The following is a 26,470-nucleotide window of genomic DNA, read 5'->3' as shown; positions in this document are numbered from 1 at the left end:
AAACAAATGAAAATCAAAACACAATTTATTTTGCCTCTTCTCAAACAAGCCGTCCCTTATGGATTAACAGTATAAATGTAGCCGCTTGCGCCTCGGGTTTCAAATCCCAAGGTAGGGCTTTAAATGTATAGACTGCATTGGAGATTTAAGGAGCTGCAGGACAAGAACTGAAATATCTTTCAAGTTGAAGTGATTGGGTGAGAAAGAGAGACAGACACAGACAGACAGGAGTTGGAAGACATGCCGGAGAGACCGCGCCCCTGGACAGATGAGCTCTATTTTTACCTTGGTTGCCGGAGGGGTTCAGTTTCTCCTCTGCTTGGGAAGTGGACGAGTGGAGGCAGTGAGGTTGGGGGTGGGGTGGGGGGAGTCGAGTGAGAAATACAGCAGCTTCCAAAGACACACTGTTACATCCACCCCCCATGTTGCCCCAATCCTAACCCCTCCTCATGGACCCCCCTGCAGATCCCAGCTAGGTCAGGGTCTCAGGGTCGTAAAGCCACCGGGCCACGAGGGCTTAAAAAAGCGCGGTGCCATTAGTGTGTCACCGTGGGGTTTTCAGCACGTTAGCCTTATTTGGAATAGAGACTTGGCAAGAGCCATGAGAGCTATGGGGACAGAACACGGGTGTTTAGAACTGTGAAACCAATCTACTTATATCCTGGATCAATCACTCTTTACTAGGTTCAGTATATTTAATTACTCATTTACTGGTTAAACAATTATTTGTTTCAATTACCCACCCTCTCCAAAAAAAAAGCAAAGAAATAGTAACATACAAAATACGAACATTCAGCAAAAACATCAGATCTACTAGCTCCATTGTGGGCCTGTAATCGGCTATTTTAAGCGAAGACATTTGGTGTGGAGGGAACAAAAGAGGGGGCCAAGTATATATAGACCCATAGGGGACCCGAGTCAACTAAGTATATAGAGTTTAAGTGGTTAAAGTTGTTTAGTTAACCTGAAGCTCAACCCTCACCATGGTATGTTACTACTAACAACTTATTTGTGTGACTGCATAGCTTTTAATTTCCTAAACCTTTCCAGAGCTTTGGGGGAGCATGTGACTTTTTGGTCACATGCCCGTGGCTTCAATCAATACGCTGCAGAGCAGGTTTAGAGTGACAGGAAAAGTCACAGCTGAGCTTTTCATTTGTTAACACTTGGATTAGGAATACAAATCTCGGCATGTCTTAATGAAAGCCCATGTGCATGGCACAATTATGTTTACCGCATTAACCCTAGCGTCCATATTCTGAGGCGAACAATCGGTGATAATAGCAGACACGTGCAGATCAGCTATTTCCGGCAAAGAAAATTTGGTATAGGGAAAAAAGTAGGGGGCTTAGTATGTAAGACAAAACAATAACACTAAACTCAACAGGTGCAGCTGTGAAAAGTCCCAACCTTGTTTGCATTTAGAACAAAGCCATATTATATTTGTACCCTGTAGAAAAAGACAACATTAAATTCCAGGGTTTAGAAGTATCATTATCTTTACTGTGTCTGAATGTTTCTTAGGGTGTGGGTGACAGGGAAGTAACAAGTTGTCAACAAACCAACTCTCTACTGCCACTCTGTGAATGTCCTTTGTCATTGCAAAACTGGCTGGGAAAGGGAACAGAAAACTACATTTCACAATTATACCAAAAGCTACAAAAATACACTGTTTAATGCTCACAGGTGGCAGCTTAGCAACAGTATACGACGTCACTCACAACAAATCTCATGTTGTTCTAACACTTTCACTAAATTTAACTTAAAAATGCTTCAACTACTACAGTCACAAATAACTAATGTACCTTTTTCCATAACACGTCATAGTATTCCAATTAAACATCAACATTTTATAGTTTCATTTACTGTTGTGATTACTACTGTATGTCCTTTGAGAAGTTTGCAACCGTAGTCAGTCACATTCATTCATTTTTAGAATAAACTTCATTCAAAACATTGCGAAAATGAACATACAAAAGTATTAACCTTAATGTACATCAACTTAACAAAAAATGCCCAGAAAGCCCTCGCATTAAGCCTATTAACTGGACACCAAGATAGCAGAGACTTTGAGCAAATTTGATCATTTTAAGATCATTTCGAGAGGTCAAATTCCCAGCAGAGAGGAGTAGCTAGGATATGGCACATTGCAGCTGTGAATCATCTACAGCAGTGGATCTGAAACAGTGTGCCATGAGACAAGTCCTGGTGTGCCGTGGGAATTTATTGACAACCACACATTTGTGCAATATTTACAACTATACAAGTTATGAAATAACTTTTAATTTACTATAGAAGTACTTTGTGCACACTAGTTTCTACACCTGACCCTACAATTCTTTTGACCAGTTTCAATCTGGTGTCCCTATTTTTTGGGCATTTCGTTATTGGCAGATTTTTTTTTATAATCATTACTTTTTGTAATGTTCACAAAAAATAGCCGATCTACAAGCTCACAACGTGTGGCATCGCAAAGTGTCGTCAGCTTGCAGATCGGTTATTTTGGCTATGACAGGTGTGTCTTTGACATTTTTGACTTGCCCATTTGGCGTGCCTTTGGCACAAAAAAGTTTGACAACCCACTGATCTTCAGAAACGCAGATACCAAGAGACATGAGGCGATGAGAGATGCAGAGCCTGCTTGATCATGCAGAATAAAGAGTGTTTCAAATGTGTGTGAGAGAGCGTTGAGTACGCATTAGTGCAGGACGTCTTATGTTGTCCAGCGCGGGGGAGGGAGGGGCCATGGGCAGATACCTTTACACCTCAAAAGCTGGGAACTTTGATTTCATTGGTTGCAATATGTCAGCCAGGAAGTAGATAGTGCCAGCCATGCCTAGAGACAAGAAGTGACACGTTAGGTATGCATATAAGCTCCGCCCACAAAATTTCGCACCAACCCAACCCCTCATGGCCAAGACACAACTAGTTAGCAGTGGTGTAAAGTAACTAAATACATTTACTCAAGAACTGTACTTAAGTACAATTTTGAGGTGCTTTTACTTCTATTCCACTACATCTCAGAGGCAAATATTGTACTTTTACAATTATTTGAAAACATCAGTAACTAGTTACTTTGTAGATTTTGATTATTATTAAAAAACATACATTGACCACTTCGGCCCTTTGTGGTAGGCAAATAGCCAAATAACGTTGGCTATTTTCAAAAGATTTTTATGCATTTCATACACTTGAAAAGTTATGAAATGGGACATTCTGCATAATGAGTATTTTACTTCTGTTCTGGTACTTTAAGTACATTTTGATACCAATACTTTTGTACTCAAGTAAATTATGAATTCCGGACTTTTACTGGTAACAGAGTACTTCTACATTGCAGCATTGATTAATTTGAGTACTTTTTCCACCACTGCTAGTTAGCTTGCTCAACTAATAACAAACCCTTCACATATTGAAAGCAGACATTGTAATGAATCGTAATAAAGTCAGCCGCCAGCCATTTTTACTTGCCGTGTCACTCTATAATTTCCTTATCAAACACTATGAGGATGATGTGTGACATCATACCTTCAGCTATAGCAAACAGGTGGAATAGCACGATTCAGAGTGGGTATCAGTTGCAATAAGGTATGTCAATTTAAGACACATTTATTTCAAGATGAGCATACAATTTTGCACTCATTGTGTAAAGACATATGGTCTATGGTGGCTCTGGAATCAGTGTACAGTACTACATGTTGACAACGGAAAACAAAAGAGTTGAAACCCCCTAATTATTATGCATTATTTTACCTTCAAAAAGTGAGAAGGGAGTGTCCGGGGTCCGGCAGCCATGTTTGCCATAGTTCATGCACCAGTCAGCAAACTGGGGAGAGAGAGGGAGAACGCATGGATCAAAACAAAACCTCACAACCGAAAATGTTTGCATAACCAAGTCCCAGTATGAAACTCTAGAACTGATTCCTAAACAACACAATATGTAAAATGAGGATGTTCTAGTGCCCATAGTTGTCTAGTTGTCCATAGAAGACATGCTGGCTTCTATGGAATCCAAATGACACATCAGTCGTGGCGACTGAGAACTTTAATCCATTCAATCCGGGAACGCATCTGTCATTTTAGATTTCTTTGGCTATTCAAGCAGATATAGAAGCATAACGCGGCACCAAGTGCCGCGTTATGAGCTACTGCAATTTTTTTTAAATCGTGAAAATGTGTGCAAATCTTTGAATATATACATTTCTAAAGCGAACATTTGTAAAATATTTTGTTCCAGGGACACCCAGAAGCAGAGATTTGAGTTACAAATAATCGCTTTAGAAATATATATATTCAAAGATTAGCAAAGTTTTCATGATTTTTCTAAAAAAATGCAGATTTACAAGCTACTGTATGAGCTTGTAGATCTGCTATTTTTGAATAGCCAAAGAAATCTAAAATGCGGAGAGATGCGTTCCCGGATTGAACGGGTTAATCCATGGAGACTGAGAACTTTAATCCATGAAGAATGAGAGGGCGAGGGAGAGAGTGACAGAATGATAGTGACAGAGTGTCACGAGTCAGGACACCCCCCTTGTCTACAACAGAACACTAGAGCTCGGCGGTCTCGAGAGAATAGCGAGCAATGTCAACAACTGCTACAACATTTTGTCTGGCTAAGTGAAACGCTAGAGTCCAAGTGACATCTCAGATTGTGACCGTGTCATCCTGTTCGCATAATGGAAGCTTTGACGAGACATCTGACAAGTCTATATATATCCTCTATGAATAGATTAATATTAATACAAAAAAAAGGTACACATGGGACGCGTTCCACCTGAGACCAGGCCAAAAATGTGCTCATACCAACCCTTTAAGCCCGATTTGTACTTTGTTGTAGGACGGTGTCACGTGCCGAAAATAGCCGATTTACAAGCTCACAACGCGTCACATCGGCAATGTGTTATGAGCTTGTAGATCGGCCATGTTCGGTGTGGGACGTCATCGTACAGCGGAGCATAAATTAAGCACTACTCTATCATTGTTGATCCCAACTTCTGACAGCTACCAATTACTGAATCAATAAACATAAAAGGCCATGCTTCCCTGACGGTTTTCTTTTTTTTTCTCCTTCGGAATATTTTTTTATTTGAGGCTGGCGTGTGGCCAGTGGCAGAAATCATTGGTTGTAATTTTTTTAAATGAGTTCAGCTTGACTTCCATGTCTTCCATCAAAGTCACTCTCGTTGTAGAATGGCGAAATGAAAAGGGAAAACCGCCTCGAGAAGTAATTTGATGAAAGGAGCTGCTTCAGAGCTCGATGCTGACGCATTACACAAATCGTTCCGACACACAAAGCACCTGAGGAACCCATGTCATGTTTACATTTAACACATTTTATACATGCGGATTGTGTGGATATCAGACAGAATCAAGTCTTAACCTCAATCGGTTTTTAAATTCCTGAAAAGTAACCGTTTTGGACAGAAAAATCTAATCTCAGGTTTGAACATTCTTGTTAGGTCGTCCCAATCTGTGATTTGTGAAACAGTGTGAAAGGACTCCTCCACACTAGCGCCGTTTCCTAAATAATTGGCACAATATGTAGGTTTATGTATAGGAATTATCATTCTAAGCCTATGTTCCTAGGTGTAAAAGGAGAAGACATGCCACGCCATCTATGGACCTCGCTGAACCGTCTGCACACTGGAGTCGGGCGCTTCAAGTCTTCTATGAAGAAGTGGGGCCTAACGGACAGTGCGGCATGCGAGTGTGGCGAGCCTGAACAGACTGCCGAGCACATTATCACCGGCTGCCCCCTATACAGCCCACCCTCAGAAGCCGGTCTTTTCGACTTAGGACCAGATACGAGGGCGTGGCTGCAGGACACTGAGTTGGCCATCTGATGATATACGAAAGAAGAAGAAGCCTATGTTCGTGCTGTTCTACATACAAACAATGGAATAAATTGCAGATTGAGGTTTTAACCTCTTCTTTTATGAAATATCCAAGGCCATTAGGGGTTTTATGGAAGATGCTTATGAGCATCAATTTACAATTTAAGTAATAGAACATGTATTCTATTGTTTGACCAATTCCAATACTCCTTAATCTCCTAAAAATGACTGAAATCAGTTGTGGCAACTGATAACTTTAATCCGGTGGTTCTCAAAGTGGGGTCCAGGGACCCCCAGGGGTCCCCAGATAAATGATGGATAGTTAGGAACCAAATGGACCCTTACGTATTTTCCAAAAATCTTTACATTTTTTGACATTTTTAAACACCACAAATCTTGTATGGGATCGTTGGCAGAAAATCTTTTCAGATGGGAGGTCCACGGCCAAATACACATTAAATTAGGGGTCCTTGACATGAAAAAGTTTGAGAACCACCGCTTTAATGCATGCGGACATGCAAGGTTTCCGCCCGACAGCGCCGACATCATGTCCACCTACCATGCAGGCTCTGTAGAGGTGCTTGGGGTCCTGGGTTAGTCGGTACAGAGCCAGGAAGGTGTAGGCGTTCCCGGCAACACCGTGACACAAGCCGTAGCCCTTCTTCAGCAGGCCCCAGCGCCACACCACCTCGCCACACCACAGGGCGTACTCCAGGTACTGGGACACGCCGAATACCTGGAACACACACACACACAGGCAGGAGGACAGAGAGGGACTTTTACTGAGGAACACTTGACACAGCCATACGAGTGGTGGAAGAAGTACTCTGGTATTTTCAACCCGGTACTTGGTTAACAGATGTCCCTCAGGGCTCTATACTATGTTTTTGTTTTTCTTCAACAATACATATCTTTGCTGAAAATAGCCGATCTAGCTCGTAGAGGTGCTATTTTCTGCAACGGTTTCCCGCAGAATACGATGGGGTTTAAGTGGTTAAGTGAAAGTAGCAATACCACAGAAATACTCTGTTACAAGTCCCAAGTGCTCAGTTATGCAGAATGGACCATTTCACAAGTTGGTTTGTGAAATGGGCCACAAGTTGAGTTTTCTATTTCTTTCCATTTTTGAATAGCCCAAGTATAAAATAGTGGTTAATGTATGTTTTGTAATAATAATCTAAATCTGCAAAGCAACTTGTAACAAAAGCTGTCATTGTAGTGGACTAAAAAAGTGCAACATTTTCCTCTGAGATATTGTGGAGTAGAAATGGAAATAGTAAAAATTGTACTTAGTTACTATCCACCACTGAACCACACATTCAAAGTCACGCGACTGTGTCACTCCACAAAGTGAATCATTTTTCAAAAGTATATTTTTCAGTTGAGCAACCTTGACGAAATGACTGACTTTAAACTGAAAGAGGCGACATGACATTCCCAGTTGAAAGCAGTATTTAACAAGCACTCCTCTGGTTGTCAGCCTAATGGCTTGGCTCCTCCAGGAGCATTGCGTTCCGTTGCGTCACTGTCACCAACATCGTCAGTTTGACACTCGATCTGCTCCACCGGTAGAGCTCTTTTTGTTCTTGTGTTTAATCTGAGAGCATCAGAGGCACAATATACATGGATTATGCATACGCAGCTACAGCTACTCTTAGAGTGTACGAACGGAACAAAATGGACCCGTAGTGTTAATAAAAAAATAAAAAAAAGGAAAGAATTCATTTGTATAGCGCTTCTCAAAAACAAAGTTCTTTACAGAACAAAGAAAAAAGAGAATGCAAAAAACAAAGCAAAATCTGAATATAACGATTAAAGTCAAAGAGATTAACACATTTTAAATTCTAGCTGTCATAGGCAAATATAATTAAGAAAAAGACTTGACATAGAGGTATGTTTCCAGAAGTGATTTAAAACAAAGCACTGATGTTGCTAACCGTAGCTCTTCAGGTCGGCTGTTCCAAAGTCTACGTGCCTGGACTGCAGGTCCCCAGGTAATGAGGCGAGTTTTAGGAACAGCCAGGAGGGCCCTATCTGAGGATCTGAGGCTGCACACAGGCTTATAAGGGACGAGCATAATATTGTATGAAATTTAACTGGGAGCCTGTCCATGCAGTTCTTTACAAGTGATTAGTCAGATCTTAAAATCATTTCTGAAGCTCTCAGGCAACCAGTGAAGGGCAGGCAAGAGGGCGTGATATGGTCACGTTTCTAAGTATTAGTTAACAGTCTAGCAGCAGAATTATGTACCAATTGTAGACAGGATATGACTTTTTTTTGCTGAGGCCAGAGTAGAGGGAATTACTGTAATCTAAACGTGATTAAGCTAAAAGCACCCCAGACCTTTTCAAGGTCTGGGGTGTCAGGAAGGACTTAATTTTGGCAATATTCCTCAACTGGAAGTAACTAGATTGAACAAATTTTGTTACTTGGTTGTTCAAGGAAAGGTCGGAATATATAATGTACAATGGAACCGTGGAGTTAACTTAAGGACGGGACAACTGCTCGTAATTTTGGGACTGTTACACATTTTTCAGCACATCATGACGTGAATGAATAGCCAGCACCAGAGAAAACAACCTTTTACAACTGCAGCCCTTCAATGCAATAATTTGCCTCATTATTTTAATGCACTAGATGTGAGCCGACGTTGCATTCGGTGTTCAGTGTTCGGATAAAAAAATACAACAACCGCTTTTCGGCTCGAACCAACAGGAGGTCCAACCAGCAGGGCAAAGCTGACGCAATGTCGGCAGTGGAGGAGCACCTTTCATTGATTACAAAGGGAACATTCCCTGGCCGACGGCCGATTCTAACACAATGTAACGCAGCACTCGATGGATCCAGCGGAGCCCAGGCGTTGGCTGGAGCTCTGGCTGTCAGGGTAATAGCTGTATTTTAGGACATTAATGCCAGGCACCGTTTGACTTTCAAATCAGAGCAAATGACGTCCTGGAAGTTATTTAGTAGGACAGAAAAATAATAGATCCACATGATGCAACACAGAATACACTTGGCTGACTACTGTAATAGGGGTTAGTAATGTTTGTATGTGTATGCATCATGGCCCAACTACCATAATTTGCCACTAGATGGCACAAGAATGCCGTAAAATACTGTAGGGAGCTTTCAGTTCCACAGCTGTGTATCCCAGGTAATTATAGTTGTTGGTCTTTGGTTGTTTGCTTGTTTTATTCCACCAAGAAAATAATTGGAACCTGGCATTTCAGGTCCTAACTGGTACCCGATTTGATGGCTAGAATGACAATTAGCAGTAAAGTCCTTGGTGTCCACAGGAGCAGACTTGAGATCCACAGCTATAAACAAAAGAAAGCATTGCTTTTGTCCAATGCGACGCTTTCAATCCTACCACATTGGATGTGGCTTAAGACCAGAGAGCTTTATCATAACCAAGTTTCTAGTCATTCTTAGAAGAATACACAATAAGCCATTCAAGAACATACCTGTCAACCGTTCGATTTCCTCCTCGATTCTCCCAGATTTTACCCTTCTCTCCTGCCGTTTTTTAAAAATATTTTCCTGTAATTATCCAGTTTTTTCAAAACTTTCCCATACATAAGAATAAAAACATCTGGTTGGTTTCTTTCTTGTTGTGTCTTTTTAGAAACCGGGTAATCCAGAAAGGAACTGAACAACTGTTTGATGAACTGTACAGAATTATTGTATTATGGAACTGGAATGAACCATTAACTTTTTTTTACCTTTGAAAATCAAACTGATGCTATGGTTGAGTTTATTTAATTTGTGTGTTTAGTTGTCTTGCAATGAATTAATGCAAATCTGTTTATGAATGCAATGGATATGGATTTTGGGTTAAACAACTTATTATACTAGATCCAATATATATATTTTCCCCTCTACACCAAATCTCTGTGCCAAAAATAGCTCATCTACAAGCTCACAAGGCGAGCTTGCATATCCACTATTTTTGGCAAATGTCCGCCCTCGGAATAGGGACGCTAGGGTTCGTGTGTGGTACCCACGCCTGTCTTAAGACAACACCCGCCGCTGCGTCAGAAACCTTGGCACCGCCGCTCTTACCTTGTAGGCCTGCAGGAGCATGTAGACCACCCCCGGGGCGCCGTGGCACCAGTGCACCAGCAAGTCGCGGTTGTCGCCCAAGCAGGGAGGGTAGTTCCCCGAGGGGAACTTGAGACGGCACACGTAGTCCACGCTGGGCTTCACCAGCCTGTGGACCAACTCGGCGCCACCGACGACTCCTGGCTGCAGGCGGGGAACAGAATGGTAGAGCGTTACAGAGGAACTGCCTATTCCTACAGTATATTAGATCAGTGATTCTCAACTTTTCAGGCCGTGACCCTCCAAAATAATCATATTTGAACTGGGGACCCCACATTTTGTTTGACTTCGTTCCACAGATACATATTGTGAAAATAGCTGATTGGCTATTTTCACAATTTTGGCCTCTATCTTATATCATTTGACAATTTGGCCAATGTTTTATAGTATACTTTTACTTTTGATGCAGTATTTGGTCTTTTTCTTTTCTTGAGGCATTAACAGTCGTTACCACCTTAAAATTCACTTCACCGTCATCTGGGGACCCCCCCAAAATCATGTGGGGGTCCCGTCTCACAGGTTGAGAACCACTGTATTAGATTACATACAGAGTAACTAAATATACTGTATCTAGCAGTTAATGCCCAAAATAGGGATGCCAGGTTGTAAGCGCATGGACATTGACATGGAAATAACGATGGAAATACATCTTCTGTTAATTTCCCAGTTATTACACAGATGAATAGAAATGATTGTGATTACCTCAAGTCATTGTGACAGGCCTACGATAGTCATTATAGTGCAATCATTTCAAGTCACATTCTTGTTCTAAAGCAATAATAAAGCGTTCATATCTTTTCAAGTGATATTTCACTGTGCTAGAAGGATTCTTTCCAATTCTTCTTTACCACAACATATGTGCAAAACAATAATTATTTATTTATTAGTTTCTCAAATGAAATGTATTATTTATTTATGCGCCTTCCATCTTTGCATGTATTATTTTTCTTGCTTGTGTCAACACTATGCAAATAACTATTTTAGTTGAATTATGTGTGAGCGACCTATATTGCCACATTTAAAATTCTCTCTCCTGCGAAGACGAAGGCTGCTCTCCTCACTATCCCCAACGGAGCCAATGACAGGCAGGCATTCGCATGCTTGGCCAATCAGCACTCACCTTCATGAGGAAGTAGTAGATACCGGCCAGGCCATGGGCAGCGCCAACGTACTGCTCCTGGTACCACTCGTACATCAGGGGGGTCTGCTCTTGGACGCGGAACCTCCTAGACTGGCTATCCCCAGAGGCCAGAATGGCATCGCTGATCTGTGGCAGAGAAGAGCGGTCATCATCGGTAATTCATCATCGTATACGACTGTGATACATTGAGATCAATGGGTTTAGTCTAAAATGAAACGTTAAAATACTTAACCCACTAAGACCTGAAGCCCATTTTAAAAATGTCATCTAAATCCTAACAGTTTCATGAAAAACCTATGTTTCTATGTCAGCGGTTCTCAATCTTTTTCATGTCAAGGAACCCCAAAATGATATGTATTTGGCCGCGGACCCCCATCTCAAAATATGTTGTTCCAAGGACCCCCCAGCAGCAGAGATTTGAGTTACAAATGTTCGCTTGAAAAAAAATATATATATTCAAAGATTTGCACAAATGTTCTAAATTTTGCAAAAACCTTGTAAATCTGCTATTTTCAAATAGCCAAAGTATAAAATAATGGTTAAAGTGGTTACACAGATGGGTCCCCGGTTTGGGTTAAAACGATCTGATCCATAGGTCAGAACACAATTCCGCACGGGCTCCGATTAATGTGCGTTGTTAAATTCATGCCACTGCAAGTGCTAACATATTCCTTTTGAAGGAATTGGACTGTGCAGACATCCCAGATCTAGTGCACGTGAATTGACATTAGAAGAAGCCGAGCATGCAGACATCCAATCATTGTAGGTTGAGTTTAATGAAGACGTACTTGTTGGATGTACTGCAGTGGGATGGTGTCTTGTCCGAGCTGCTGGTTAACGAACAGCAGGGAGTAGAGGTAGCCCGTCCGACCGTAGAGGAGCTCGTCTGGGAGACCTCCCGCACCCATCACAACTTTGTGGTGGAGCTGCAGCAGTCTGCGTGAGGCACAGGGAAAGGAGGGGCAGGAGATACCACGTTGACTTGGGACGTCGTAAGCTCCTAGTTAGAATTTTCAATCTCCAATCAAGGTGCATGGTTACGGCGGTGTAGTTTCTTCTGGCCACTCCGCACTTGTGATATTATGGTAGTTAGCTTATGTTTGTGCGAGTTCACATGATTAACCAATGTTTTATTAAATTCAAGGTCAACTACCCAACGATCGTTACTCGGCAAATGTTAGTCGGATGACAAAAACTTGTTTTATCGTAATGGCTGACAACAGTTATTAATTACAGGCAGGGATGTACGAATGGAAATTTCTTGGCCGAAACCGAATACAGAATATAGGAAACACTTGGCCGAAAACCAAATAGCCGAAAATGATTTTAAAAATATATGTATACATTTTTAAAAACATTTTTGTACCATTGCCGTCATGGCTGTGCCTCTGCTACATGACTATGGCAAAACTTATAATCACTATATTGTCCATATATATATATATATATATATATATATATATATATATATATATATATATATATATATATATATATATAAGAGCATGTGAGCGGAGCGGAGCGACGCGATTTTGACGTGAGCGCGGAGCTGGTTATAAAAAGGTTGGAGCGCTACTCAGAGCGAGGACCGCCTCCCGCTCCAGGCCGCCCTCGCGGGGGCCGCGCACCGAATGTTTGAGCATGCCCGGTCGCACGGACTCAGAGACACACAGACATCCGCAGTGCACCGAGATGTCATTAGAATTTCTACTTTCTTTTTCTTTTCTTTACTGTTGAGCGACCCGGTTTGAGCGGAGCGTGGAGCGAGATTTGCGCAAATCAACGTGAGCGAGGAGCGACGGGGAGCGGAGCGCGGGGGGGTTTAACATGAGCGTATAGCGAGCGGCATTTCAGCCCCCTGGAGCGCGGAGCGGCATTTTCACCCGCTCCGCTCACATGCTCTGATATATATATATATATATATATATATATATATATATATATATATATATATATATATATATATATATATATATATATATATATATATATATATATATATATATATATATATATATATATATATATATATATATATATATATATATATATATATATATATATATATATATATATGTATGGAGCATATTGAGATCAGTTAAACATATATTGTTTTATTGTGTAGAATTATTTACTTACTATTGTGTATTAATAAAGTACAATATGTCTCAAAACATTAGCATGCCATACAGTTGAATTATTGCAAATTAAAGAAATATTAATGCAAGAAATTAAAACAAATATTGAATACCCTTACAAAAGGCAATACAATTCTGCAGTTGCATTATTGCACATAGCCAAAATGCATTAGGCCTGCCATTCCGGCCATTCCTTTCGGAGAAGTCACTTTCAGTTTCATTTCAGAAAGACACGCACACACAAAGACAGAAGCCTTTACAGCTGGTGTTAATTATTTTGGGCTGTGCATACAGGCTCTTAACTAGCGCTGGTTAACCTACTAATATTACCCCCTCTGATGTGTGGATTTTAGTTTGGTTAATTCAAGATGAAAACAGCAAAGCTTGGTAACAATTTTAGTATTCCTTCCTTCCTACTTGAGTCTTGAGTTAAGATGGTGGTGTGTGTGGGGGGGGAATGCAGTGTGTACTCCTCCATTCAACGGTTTGTTACAGAGAAAGACGCAGCTGTTGTATACTTCTCCCTACAACAGTGTTTTACCGATCGGATTGTGCTGTTTGTGTACGACTTCTAAACGTTCTGTAATATTCATTCAGCATTAAAATAATTTCGGCCAAAATCCGAAAATGCATTTTTAACCATTTTCGGCAGAATATTTTCGGTGGCCGAATATTCGGTGCATCCCAAATTAATTCTAAGGTGGAATTCTACAGTAGGGCTGGGCGATAAAATGATCTCAAAAGGAGATGGTGATAGAATTCAAGGTGTTAACGATGATGATAAAAATTTTACTCAATGGTAGAGCATTGGCACCACCAACTCAGCGTACGAGTAGCACGGCTTGTGTGTGGCAAGTCATGCGGTAAGTACTGGGAGCTGAGCAGCAAGGAAATGTTTGAGCTACCATCTGTGACGACAGTGGATGCAAAAGCGACTGAAAAAAAGGAGAGCAAAAGAGTGGAACATGAGGGTCAAAGTGACCTTGCACTATCCTCCAAATGTAATAACAATTTTGACAAAAAAGGTAACACGCTGCCCATTACGGTAGCTTGTTAAAATATGCCACCTGTCCGTCAACCAAGAAGGGACACAAAATATTTTCCATCACCTGAAAAGGTACCATCCCAGTGACCACAACGAGTGTGAAAATACACGCCCAAGTTAACTTAAGTCCAGCCACAAGCTTTGTCCAATATGCGCCAGCGGGGGTGTGCCAAAACAACAATCAATTGTGTATTTTACGGCCATTGCCCCATTACGGAAAGCGACAAAAGAGGAGCGGTTTCTTACTTTATAGCATACGACATGATTCCCCTGAGCACCGTTGAGAAAGGAATTCGATTGCTGGAAATTATTTAAGTGCTAGACTCCAGGTACAAACGCCCAAGCAGAAAATACTTTACCAAAACTGCACTGCCTCATTTTCAGGAAGAGTGCTGATGAAAGCAGGAAAAGGAAATTCATGTTGTCTTTTAAATGACAATGTAAAAATCACATGAAAAGGTCCCAGATTCTCTCTCCCTCACCAGTAGCCTTGTGAAGTTAAAGGTTTACATTTGGATGTTAATCAATATATTAGTTTATATGTTATGAACCAAGCCATGAAAAGCTGCCGATACTGCCTACAATACTGGTATCGGTGAGTATGCCAGTCTATGCCATTCTGATACCAAGTAATTTATCACAGGATATTTAATTTACAGTCATATTTTGGCTGCTTCAGTTACTGTTGCACAACAGTTTTATACTCTTACAGTACTATTTACATAAATATTTTTTAGCTTTTTAACTATTATTAATGGAATTTCAATGTATTCCTAGATCAGTGGCTCTCAAACCTTTTAATTTCAAGGACCCCCATAAGAAAGAGTTACAGACCTGTAAGGGTCCATTTGGAACCCCACCCCCCCCAAGGAACCCAGACGGTCCCTGGACCCCACTTTGAGAACCACTGTCCTAAGATTTGTTTTACACACTGGTAAAACAAACTTAAAGTCAGATTTATACTTAGTTGCGCACTGGTGGTAAATAGCAAATACACAAGCTCACACTTGTGAGCTTGTAGATCTGCCATTTACTGAGCACAACACCGGCACGCAACTAAAGTATAAACCAGGCTTCATTCATACTGACCTGCTGAGACATTCCTGAGCTTCCTGTGCTCTCTGCATGCGATGGTAGACCACGGAGGCCACCGCCAGGGGCCCTGCGTCCCCGCACAGGAAGGTGACGTCCTGGCGCTGCGTCAGACACTTCAGGCTGTGACACACGTAGTCCAGGGCCTTCTGGAGGAAGGAGGACTCGCCAAACACTTCATGCAGGTGGAGGTAGAGCAGAGCAATGCCTGTGGGGTAGACAACATGGGAATGGACTGGATGTTGGAATTACAATTTACAATGTAAGGCATTTAGCGGACGCTCTTAACTCATTAAAACCGGGAACGCATCTGTGTAACCACTTAAACCATTATTTCATATTTTGGCTATTCAAAAATAGCAGATCTACAAGCTCATGCCGCGGCAACGAGTGCCACGCTATGAGCTTTGAATACATATCTTTGAACATAAATATTTTTTTAAAGCACACATTTTTAACTCAAATCTTTGCTTCTGGGGGTCCCTGGAACTAAATATTTTGAGATGGGGTCGGCGGCCAAATACATATAATTTTGGGGGTCCTTGACATGAAAACGTTTGAGAACCACTGATATAGCAACATACGTTTTTCAGAAAACTGTTAAGATTTAGAAGGCATTTTGTAGAATCGGAACCTCAGGCCCTAATCCTAATGGGTTAATCCAGAGCGATTTACAGTATGCAAGGAAAACACGAGGGAGGGTCATCTAGGATCATAGGTAAACCAAGAACCGATATCATCAGTCTAAACAGTATAATATCAGAAAAGATCAATAATCTGTACATTGAAGCTATACACACACACACACACACTATAGGATGCCAGGTCTGCAAATGACCTGGCATCTGTCTACATAACATGTCATCTAAATTACATTTTAGCCTTTGCATAAGCCTGCAAGGTCGTCAAGGCTAGAGCAAGTGCTACGGGCTAAGGTGGAGTCTGAGGAGGTGAGTGTTCAGATTAGGTTAATATCCGTATGATATTGGACTTTTCATGACAATTGAAGATTTACTACTGATAGCTACTTTAACCCATTTTGCAGTTATATACTAATATAGTTATAGAGGTATAGTTACGTAATGTGGTTCCAGGTGTAAATGGGTTAAACAGATATTTAAAGAATGTGCGTTTCCTTTTATTAACCCTTTTATACCTGAGGCCGATCCTAAAAACGCCTTCTACATCCTGACCAATGTTTTCTGAAAAACTTCAAATATGTATTCAAATATTACAAAAAATGTATGTTGCTATATACTGTACATAGCAACAGGAACGCCAAAAGGGGGTCCCGTCTTGAAAGGTATAGTTACAAATAGGGGTTCCCGCCCAAAATGGGTTAAATGAATACGTTCACTCAAACCATTGTCTGCTCACCCTCATACCAGTGGTGCATAAGGTAATTTTTTTACCTAGGTTGAGTTGCTCAACGTGATCCTAGAGGGGGTTCCACGGTTCCCCAGCTAAATGATTGATGGAGTTAATCTTTTCTTCTTTCTCACAATTACATGTACTAGTTAATACAAGTAGAGAATGTACAAGAAATGGCTACTTTGATCAGAGTTTCACTGTAATCTCTATACATACAGTATATATATACACAGTAAAGGAATTCTGGAACAAATGACTGATCATATCAGTCCAAATAATGTTAAACAGTAACGTGTTGATTGGTGAGGCAGGCGGTGTAATAAATAATTTTAGACAAACTTTGGCTAGGCTTACCAGCTTCCACAAACCCCTCGGTTACAAAATATCTTTGGCGAATCAGACCTTGAGACAGACATGGCAGATAGCAGGTGCAAGTGATGTGCAATTCATAGTGCTATCAGCGACCACAATCTTTTTTTTGTGAATTTGCCCCCGACTCTAGCGAAGAAATAACTGACATTTTGTTGTTTTCCACTCACACAGGGCATTCATTTGGCTTCAGAAGACTTGGATGTTGCTGCACGAGCTGTGTGGATTGATTTTAAAGTCATTTCTTTAGCTCTTTTTGGACCACAAAGGAGGATTGGTAAACCGTTGGCTTCTGGTTTTGGAGCAAGCTGCCAATGAGCTGCCCAAGCAAACCCTTCGTGTCTCAGCTGGCATGAGGGAGTAGGTGGATAATGACAGAATTTTTATTTGTGGGTGAAAATCAATCTGTACGGGTTTCAACTGAGATTTGTTGAGGCAGATGACACCTGAATTTCCCTCACAGGATCAATAATTACAAGGTCTGTCTATTTTGATTTATTGATGGAATTTTTATTGACAAAGACGTGTATACACCTGACCATAAGTAAAATAGCAAATAACAACAAGGGTAGTGTAAAAGGAACCCGTTACAAATCAACTCATTTATATCTATCTATCTACCTACCCGCCCATCTATCAATCCACCTCCCTACCCAGCCTACCAACCATATATCTATCTATTGAATGGACTAAACCCTGCCTTGGAGGCACTACTGTTCTGTGGGACGTACCAATTGGTTGGATTGAATAGTACACAACATAACTATGTTCTATTTAGATGATACGGGTGTTAAGGACGTCCTCACCTGTCCATCCCGTGTAACTGGTGCAGTCTCTCGGGTCGGCAGACTTCAGTCCATTTTCCATCACCGCTAAAAGCTCGCTCACTTTGCTGCTCAACTGCCGAGCGAACGGCGCCGTGAGCTGAGGGGAAGCAATAGCAAACGCGACATCACACAGTCAAATACTCAGTGTTGGTCTAATTCAATCCATTTGTAACTCTAGAGACTGTTCACGTGCACAGCCGTAAGGGTAAGCCTGTCACAATTATTACATAATCGTCTAATTGCAATTTGCAATAGGCTCTATGCACAGCAGCCATATTGTGAAGACATTCACAGGTGTTACCAATGATACTAATGAAGGCTCTGGTCATTCCATTCCGGTCATTCCATTCTGGTCAAACAGAGTCAGGGTGTTGATATTGAGCATGTTGGCTCACTGGAAACACTGCTACACCAGCGGGACAAATTTGGGTCCAGGGACCCTCATGGTTCCTTAAGGGTTTCCAAATGGCCTCCTACGGGTGTGTAACTTTGAGAGTGTACAAATGGAACCAAATGGACCCTTACGGGTCCATTTGGTTCCATTTGTACACTCTCAGAGCTATGGGGGTCGTGGAAATTGAAAAGTCGTAGAACCACTGTGCTACACTAAATGGAACAGAGCCTTCATTAGTATCATTGGTAACACCTGTGAAGGAAGTGATAATATGGCTGCTGTGCATAGAGCCTATTAATTTGAGATAGTCGCAATTATTTTTGCATAATCGTCATAATCGTTTCCATGTTGAAAAATGTTCACACATTTTCAAATATAAAAAAAGAAAAGAAATAGCAGGTCTACAAGCTTGTAGATCAGCTATTTCTGCTATTTTTACATGTATAAAATTGTCAATCATTTCTTTGTATATTTAAGTTTGGTCATATCTGCCCTGTGCAATTTTTCGTTACGAAGCCTAAAAAGGAAACAGAAATTAAATTTGCATTAATTACGTTCCAATTTCAATGCCAAACACACAATTAAATCCTTAATCGTAATTATTTGACTGACAATTAATTGCCAACTTAAATTTGTAATCGCAAGGGTCCATTTGGTTGCATTTGTACAGTCTCAGAGTCGGATTAACAATTTGTTTTTTTTACAGTGTAGGTGTACAAATACAATACCCGCAGGCACATCATGCACACACTCAAACACACACACACACACACACACATACTCATTGTAAACGTTCTTTACCTTTCCCTGGGCATCAAACAGAGCCTGTGTGGACGCAGGACTTCCATCATAGTCCGGATATGGGTTCTGTAAGGCTCTGGTGTCCATAGCTGCTGCGCTGCTTTCAAACTAGGTCACATTACAAGAACAGGCATTATTATTAGTTACCAGAGTGGTGGAAACTAGGTACATTTACTCAAGTACAGTATGTACGGTAAGTGCTACTTTTACTTTGAGTATTTCTGTTTGACTTGGTATACTTTATACTTAAACGGAGTTTAAGTATAAAGTACAATATCTCAGAGGCGAATATTGTACTTTTATTTTTACTATACTATAATTATTTGACCGCCTTTACTTTGTGGTTTTATATTATTTATACAAAACATGCAATAACTGATAAGTGGTGATTCATACATTAGTAGTGGTTCTCAAATCCCGGGAGCCCCAGGGGTCCTTGGGATGGTCCCCCAGCAAAATGTCTTAATAGCGTCAAAATCAATCATTTTAACCACTTTAACCATAATTTATGCTTTGGCGATTCAAAAATAGCAGATATATATAAGCTTGTAGATCTGCTGTTTTTTTAAAATATTATATACATTTTAAAGAAAACATTTTTAACTCAAATCTTTGCTTCTGGGGGTCCCTGGCACAAAATATTGTTGAGATGGGGGTCTGTGGCCAAATACATATCAATTTGGGGGTTCTTAACATGAAAATGTTTGAAAACCACTGATTTTAACCCTAAATACATCTCCCCACGTAGAGCTGCTATTTTTCCAAAAAGAAATCTTGAAAGAAATTGAACATTTTGGTATGACCCACTCCCTGGCACACAATGTCTAGATGGGGCTCCTATGGTCAAATACATATTAATGTGGTCTTTCTTTTACATAAAAAAAAGGATTGAGAACCACTAAGCAGCACATGAAATCATTTAAATCAGTGCTTCTCAAAGTGGGGTCCGGGGACCCCCAGTGGTCCTTGTGGGAGTTCCAGATGGTCCCCAGCTAAATGATGGGATAGTTATTAGGAACCAAATGTACCCTTCAGGGTCTGTAATTCAAGAGTGTACAAATGGAACCAAATGAACCCTTTCATAGTTAAATTAACCTTGATTGTACAACATAAATTGGGGTCCCAGAGATGGAAATGCCATTAAATGGGGGTCCGTAGCCTGAAGCGTGTCAAACAGGGGGTCCTTGACGTGAAAAAGTTTGAGAAGCACCGATTTAGATCATACCCACCTCTGTGCCGCATCATCAATTAACTGATGAACACATGAACGCATAATAAATAGGATCGTCAAACGGGCCATTCTCCTCTAACTTAACGAGTGTGTTTCCACATTGTGTAGCATCGCTACTTTTACCCGGGACTTAAGTAAAAGTACAAGTTAGAGCACGAGTACCTCTTCCACCACGGTTACAAGAGTGGGTACCAAACACACGCACGGGCGCGCACAATCCCACACACACCTATCAAAGACATGATAGTCATGTTCAATCACTGCAGCAGCAGCAGCGTGTTAGCTAACTTAGCATTAGCTAGCGTTAGCTACATTTTCCCTGCGAGTAGTTAATACACGAACGGCGCAAAATTTGCCTCGCAGCCCCGGACGCCACGTTAATACTAGGATATAATACGCGTCGCGTAACCCGTGATAAGCGTTGAATGGTCGATAGAACGGCGTTAATGTTGTTAAAATAAAGGCTAGCAGACTCACATCCCACCGCACTGCAGACTGCTGTAATGTGCACTGTGTTGATGACCTGGTGTTGTTGTTCCGCCGACCTCGGCCTCAAACTTGTCCGTTCGGTGAGCGGTGCCGCCACCTGCTGTTTGGGATGAACGTGTTACACCCACATAGACGAGTGGTTTTCAACCCTTTTTTTGTATCAAGGACCCCCAAATTGACACATATTATTAGCCCACGGACCCCCATTTGAAAAGATATGCCAGGGACTCAACCATTTTTGAATTATTGGGGGTCCCAATCTACACTGTATCACCATCGTTAGTGTTCATTTAACTAGAGTGTACAAATGGAACCAAATGGACCCGTTAAGGTCCATTTGGTTCCATTTGTATACTCTCAGAGTTACAGACGCGTTATCATAATAACGCGTTACAGACACACAAGGTTCAATTTGTTTACTAACTATTAATTTGTCTGGGGACCCCCTGGAACCCCCTCAAGGACCACTGGTGGTCCCCTGACCACTGGTTGAAAACCACTGACATAGACCATAGACCAATTATTTGTTTACTAACATTGAGACTGGACGCACAGGTGATTGTTTCTCGCAATCAATTCCCAACCTGTTGTTTTGGGGGGAGCTGGTTTCAGCGCACCCCAACCCCCTCTTGTGTGTTGGCTAGTGAGGCGTGTCCTAGCCTGATAGAATGGGTTTCATTGCGCGCATACTGGTTGCACGCATACTGGTTCTTATCAGTGTGACGTCGTCTATTACACCTCAATGCATTGGATACAGCAGTGGTTCTCAAACCTTTTCATGTCAAGGACCCCCAAAATGTATTTGACTGCGGACCACCCCATCTCAAAAATATGTTGTGCCAGGAATTTTTCAAAAATAGCAGATCTACAATCTCATAACGGGCACCGAGTGCAGCGCTATGAGCTTGTGTATCTGCTATTTTTGAATAGCCAAAGTATAAAATATGCTTAGAGTGGTTAAATGATTGTGATTGTGACTCTATATTAACTCATTTTGCTGGGGACTCCCTGGTACCCCCCCCCCCCCAGGACTCCCACTTCGAGAACCAATGGGACATAGGATAGCTGGGCACTAGTAGGGACATCTTGTCACCTCAATGTAAAATTGGCTATTTTGTCCAAAATGTTAATTAAAATATTTGAAAAATGGTCTTAAAGGGATGGTTGACCCCCAAAATGACGTAATTTCTATCAAATTATTGGTTTAGGAATGCGACAAAAACAAAAGAAATCCATGAATTCTGAAGTCTCCATGGGGTGACTAATCGATAGATTAGCAGTGCATCTACGTAGGTGGTGTGCTTCTTGCCTTTCCTGGCTTTGCCCTGGGTTGGCTCCCATAGTGTCAGTTTGCTTACCACTAGTTCTGGTTTCTTGATGCAGTGTCCAGCCAGCCTCATCCTTCTCTCTCTGACCTTGTCTGTGACCCGTGGTTGGTCCCCGTAGAGGTCCTCATTTCTGATGTGGTCCGTCCATGTGACACCTAGTGCAATTCTTAGCATTCTTGTGTAGACTCCATCCAGAGCCCTTTCCTTTTGTTTGCAGCAAACAACCTCTGTATTGGCTCCTAACGGCCTCAATGACCTCGTTTCCAAACGTTTCCAAATGAATAGATTATAGGGACAATTTATTCTTTCAAATTCTTTAGAAAATAGCCGATCTACAAGCTCACAACACAGCACTATTATTGCGACACGTGATCTTTTAGATCGGCTATTTTCTGTCATTTTTTTTTTTTTACAAAATAAAATAAAATTCTTGAAAACTCTTGAATAATTTTAATGACATGCCCAAAATAGAGACTCCAGGGTTAAAGTGGTTAAAAACAGATAGTCAGCGCATAATAAATAGCAGTGCAAGAGCAGATATAATGCCGTTTGCTTGGGAATAGACAAATAGGTCTCTGTTGGCAGATAGATCAATCAGCCCACATTTTAAGTGGACACAAGGGCTATCTTTTTGTCTTTATGACAGTTTTTATTGATTTATTTGGACAGCATATAGTTAAGAGGGATGAAAAGGAAGGTTGGACAGAAAGAGATGGCATGACATGCAATAAGGATGTCCATCTGGGAATCAAACCAAGGACATTCGTAACAATATGGTCAGCATTCTTACCGGCTGAGCCATCATCAGCAACGCAACGCATGTGTGTGCAAAATAAGTGTAGAGAAGACAGAATTTACAGTGTACAACAATGCACACATATGAATGCTTGTCAGAAGTTTGACAGTCATTTGTACGGGACATAATAATAACTAGAAAAAGTGCTCCTCGGAGCACAAGTCTCCGCCAGCAGACTTGTGTTGGGAATGTTGGGAATGTTCTAATTCTTATGTTCTAATTCTTACAAAAAATAGAACATGTTACTGTGTCAAAGTAACATGACACAAAGTGTCCTATCCGTCTGTATAACTGTCCTATCCGTCCTGTCTGTATAAGTGTCCTTTCTGTATAAGTGTCCTATCCGTCCTGTCTGTATAAGTGTCCTATCCGTCCTGTCTATGTAAGTGTCCTATCCGTCCTGTCTGTGTAAGTGTCCTGTCTGTATAAGTGTCCTATCCTGTATAAGTGTCCTATCTGTCCTGTCTGTGTAAGTGTCCTATCCAATTGTTACAGTATCCGCCATTTCGTGATTATTCCTGTCTTACCTCACTTTGAAAGAGGCTAAGACTCTTTCAAAGTGACACATGTATTTATAGGCCGCTATACGTCACTAGCCAATCAGATCACACTATTTCACCGTATTGTCACGTGTCACGTGAGGCTTGACCAATGTTAGCTTGACATGTGGAAAGTGAAAACAATGTCTCCTGGCGGAGACAATAATCTTTATTTATAAAGCACTTACAGTATGGTATCTCAATTTGAGATACCGTATTAATGGGAGAGCGCACCTTTTCTCTAGAATCTAGTAGAAGCCACTGAACCTTCTGGGCATAAAGCTTAAGGTGGTATGATGAAGACAACTGGTTGTCACTGTCATGGTCAAGGTTAATAGTATTGTTTGTCTATTGCTCTAAAATTATAATGATTACTATCGTTGAATGCTGTACTATAACTAACCATCTGCAACTCTATACAACCTTATAGATCAGCTGAATGCTGTATACCACTATGGACCAAATATGTGAATATGCAAATACTGCATCTAAAGATCTGAGCTGTATGTGTGTTTATGTGTTTGTTTGTTTTATCAATACAAATAAATATTAAAAATCAAAATAGATAAAAAATACAAAACTTAAAACCAACTTAAACTGTAAGCTGTAAACAGGAGCACTTAGTGTCATGGGTACAAAGTGATGCAGGCTTTAACCACATGAACCCTAGCATCCCTATTCTGGGCATGTCATGATAGACAAACATTTGTCAAAAATGCAAACGTCATAATAAATCACAAGGCGGCATAAAAATGTCAAAATAGGTTCATAACAGACGTGTAACATCACATTTGTTAGTCCCTAGACGGACGATTGATCTGTGACTGGTTTGTTTGTTTTTAGGCCAACCAGCGGACCAATGATGTAACGTCAGTCAGTCAGTCAGTCAGTCAGTCAGTCAGTCAGTCAGTCAGTCAGTCAGTCACATCCTGGACTCGTATTGGCCGGCCAACCCACTGCACTATTCTCACTAAACACGAGCTGGGACAACCTCATTAAATTCTCTGATGCATGTCTTATTTGTAAAGTCTTTCATGGTTTGACCCCACCTCCACTTAGTGAGTTCAAAATACAGTGGAAATCCGGCTAAAGTAGTAGATCTGTGCTGAGAGGTGATTGAGTCATTCCGTATAGGACAATTATTTTTTAATAGCAAGTCTGCATTCTCAGTGAAAGCAGCACCCTTTTGGAATGTTCTTCCATTACGCATACTGTACGCACTAGTAAAACATATAACAACACATACTGTATACCTTTAATCATTTAAACCCTATACTTACTGTAATTGACTGCGGCCATTCTATACTTGGTCCCCTCCTCTTTTCCCTCGACACCAAATCTCTTCTGCGAATACAGCAGATCTACAAGCTCACAACCCGTCACAATGCGACATGTTGTGAGCTTGTAGATCGGCTGAATGTTCACCAATTGTCGCCGAATGTTTGCCTACGTGCTAAGAATAGGGACAGTACTGTCTCATGTGGTTAAATAATGGCTTATTGCTAATCAGCTATTTGAGCATGAATTATAACTCAACTCCTCAATGCTCTAGTAGTCTATGCACTGCTTAACATTTTGCTTTCTTGTCTGTTTGTTCTGTTGCCCCTCTTCTCTGACTAGACAATTACTGCTAAATGAATTATACAACACAGAGAACAGGCTTTGCTTGCTATCATAGGACTGCTTCGAGCATGTTGGCAATGCCTGCATGTGTGCTGTGTTTATATAATCCTCTGCTCTGCATTTGTCATGTATCAATCTGGGAACCCATTCGGTAAAAAAAAGGGGAATTTTTATTTTCTTTGTTTTTGCCTCTAGGGGCATCACCTCCTTTTTTTGTGTAGAGACAGGAACTCAGTTTGGCTCCTCCCCTTTCTTAGTCCACTTCCTCCTGGTTGCTTCTGTGTTTATTCCTACTAACAACAACACTACATGTTTAAGGCAGGGGTGCTGACAGATTAGAATCTGTCTTGAGAGATTATCATGTATAGGCTTCTTAGGCTATAGTACTGCATGTCAAATAATATAATTGAGCAAGACCACAGGTAGCCTACAGTCTAAGGCTTAAAGGAGTAGTTCACACAAAAAAAGTACTTATTTCTATCAATTACACACCCCATGAAGCCTTGAATTCATGATCAGATTTCTTTGTTTTTGTCAAATTCTTGAGCCAATAGTTTGCTAACGGGTCATCGGTCAGTAGGTGACTCAGTGGGAGACCCTTTGAGTCTCCTACTACTCTTTGAGTAGACTCCACCGGTCAACAAATTATTGGCTCAGGAATGCGACCAAAACATAAATTCAAGGCTTCATGGGGTGTGTAATTGATAGAAAACAAGTCATTTTTTCGGTGAACTACTCCTTTAAGCCATTGTGTTATTTGACTGGTTATAAACGTTGGGTCTGGGGACATACAGAGAGAGATTCTATGATGGAGGTCTGATCAGGCTGAAACCATGCCCACAATTTGAGTCTGAACAACATTTCTGCCAAAAACTCTGCCAACAGGCATTCATGTGGCTCCAGATATAAGCTAGACATGTTATAGCCAACTATCATGGGTCTCTCAGGACAGACCCATGATAGTTTAACCACTTGGAAACCTCATATGTCCAGAACTTTATCCCTCTATGCCGAATCCCTTCGCCCAGCTGATCTACAAGCTCACGACGAGTCTTGATCGGCTATGTTCGCCAGTTCTAACATGCCAGGAACAGGGACGCCAGGGTTCATGTGGTTCATAAATATCTGGGTGCCAGACAGCGTGTGATGTTGTGTGGAATCAACAGTTTACACGACACATGGAATGGAGTTTGAGAACAGTTTAATTGCAGCATTATGTGGCCTTCAGAGCGGCGGGGCCGGGGATGCAGACAGCATGTGTTAACGACGTCCTGGGAGCGCGCAGGATGAAGTGACACACACGTCTAATCCCAGACATTAGCTCTCCGACACGCGTAACACTTCATGA

At 41.2% G+C, this 26,470-nt stretch overlaps 1 protein-coding gene across 1 annotated transcript; it reads right to left on the bottom strand.

The window, feature by feature from the left end:
* Positions 1-7: 7 nt before the first annotated feature.
* lancl1 (LanC antibiotic synthetase component C-like 1 (bacterial)) lies at positions 8-20,861 on the bottom strand. The gene is made up of 10 exons (XM_084050734.1): positions 20,825-20,861; positions 19,117-19,224; positions 17,901-18,018; positions 15,352-15,562; positions 11,868-12,015; positions 11,059-11,205; positions 9,900-10,082; positions 6,397-6,573; positions 3,754-3,826; positions 8-2,836 (listed from the first exon to the last, which is right to left on the bottom strand). Exons 2-10 carry the CDS (start codon positions 19,201-19,203, stop codon positions 2,760-2,762), a joined length of 1,221 nt encoding a protein of 406 aa, XP_083906860.1. The 5' UTR covers positions 19,204-19,224; positions 20,825-20,861; the 3' UTR covers positions 8-2,759.
* Positions 20,862-26,470: the final 5,609 nt, after the last annotated feature.

This window comes from Gymnoscopelus microlampas (assembly GCF_963454915.1).
Source record: "Gymnoscopelus microlampas genome assembly, chromosome: 24".
In the NCBI taxonomy this organism is placed as follows: domain Eukaryota; kingdom Metazoa; phylum Chordata; class Actinopteri; order Myctophiformes; family Myctophidae; genus Gymnoscopelus; species Gymnoscopelus microlampas.
This window is presented reverse-complemented; position numbering and strand designations above follow the sequence as displayed.

Excerpts from the sequence above, each read along its gene's own strand:
- lancl1 (XM_084050734.1), bottom strand. The coding sequence starts at position 19,203 with ATGGACACCAGAGCCTTACAGAACCCATATCCGGACTATGATGGAAGT. Across the intron at positions 12,016-15,351 it reads GCTCAGGAATGTCTCAGCAG|ACTGCTGCAGCTCCACCACA; the intron begins GTCAGTATGAAT and ends TGCCTCACGCAG. Across the intron at positions 11,206-11,867 it reads CACTGCAGTACATCCAACAA|ATCAGCGATGCCATTCTGGC; the intron begins GTACGTCTTCAT and ends TCTCTGCCACAG.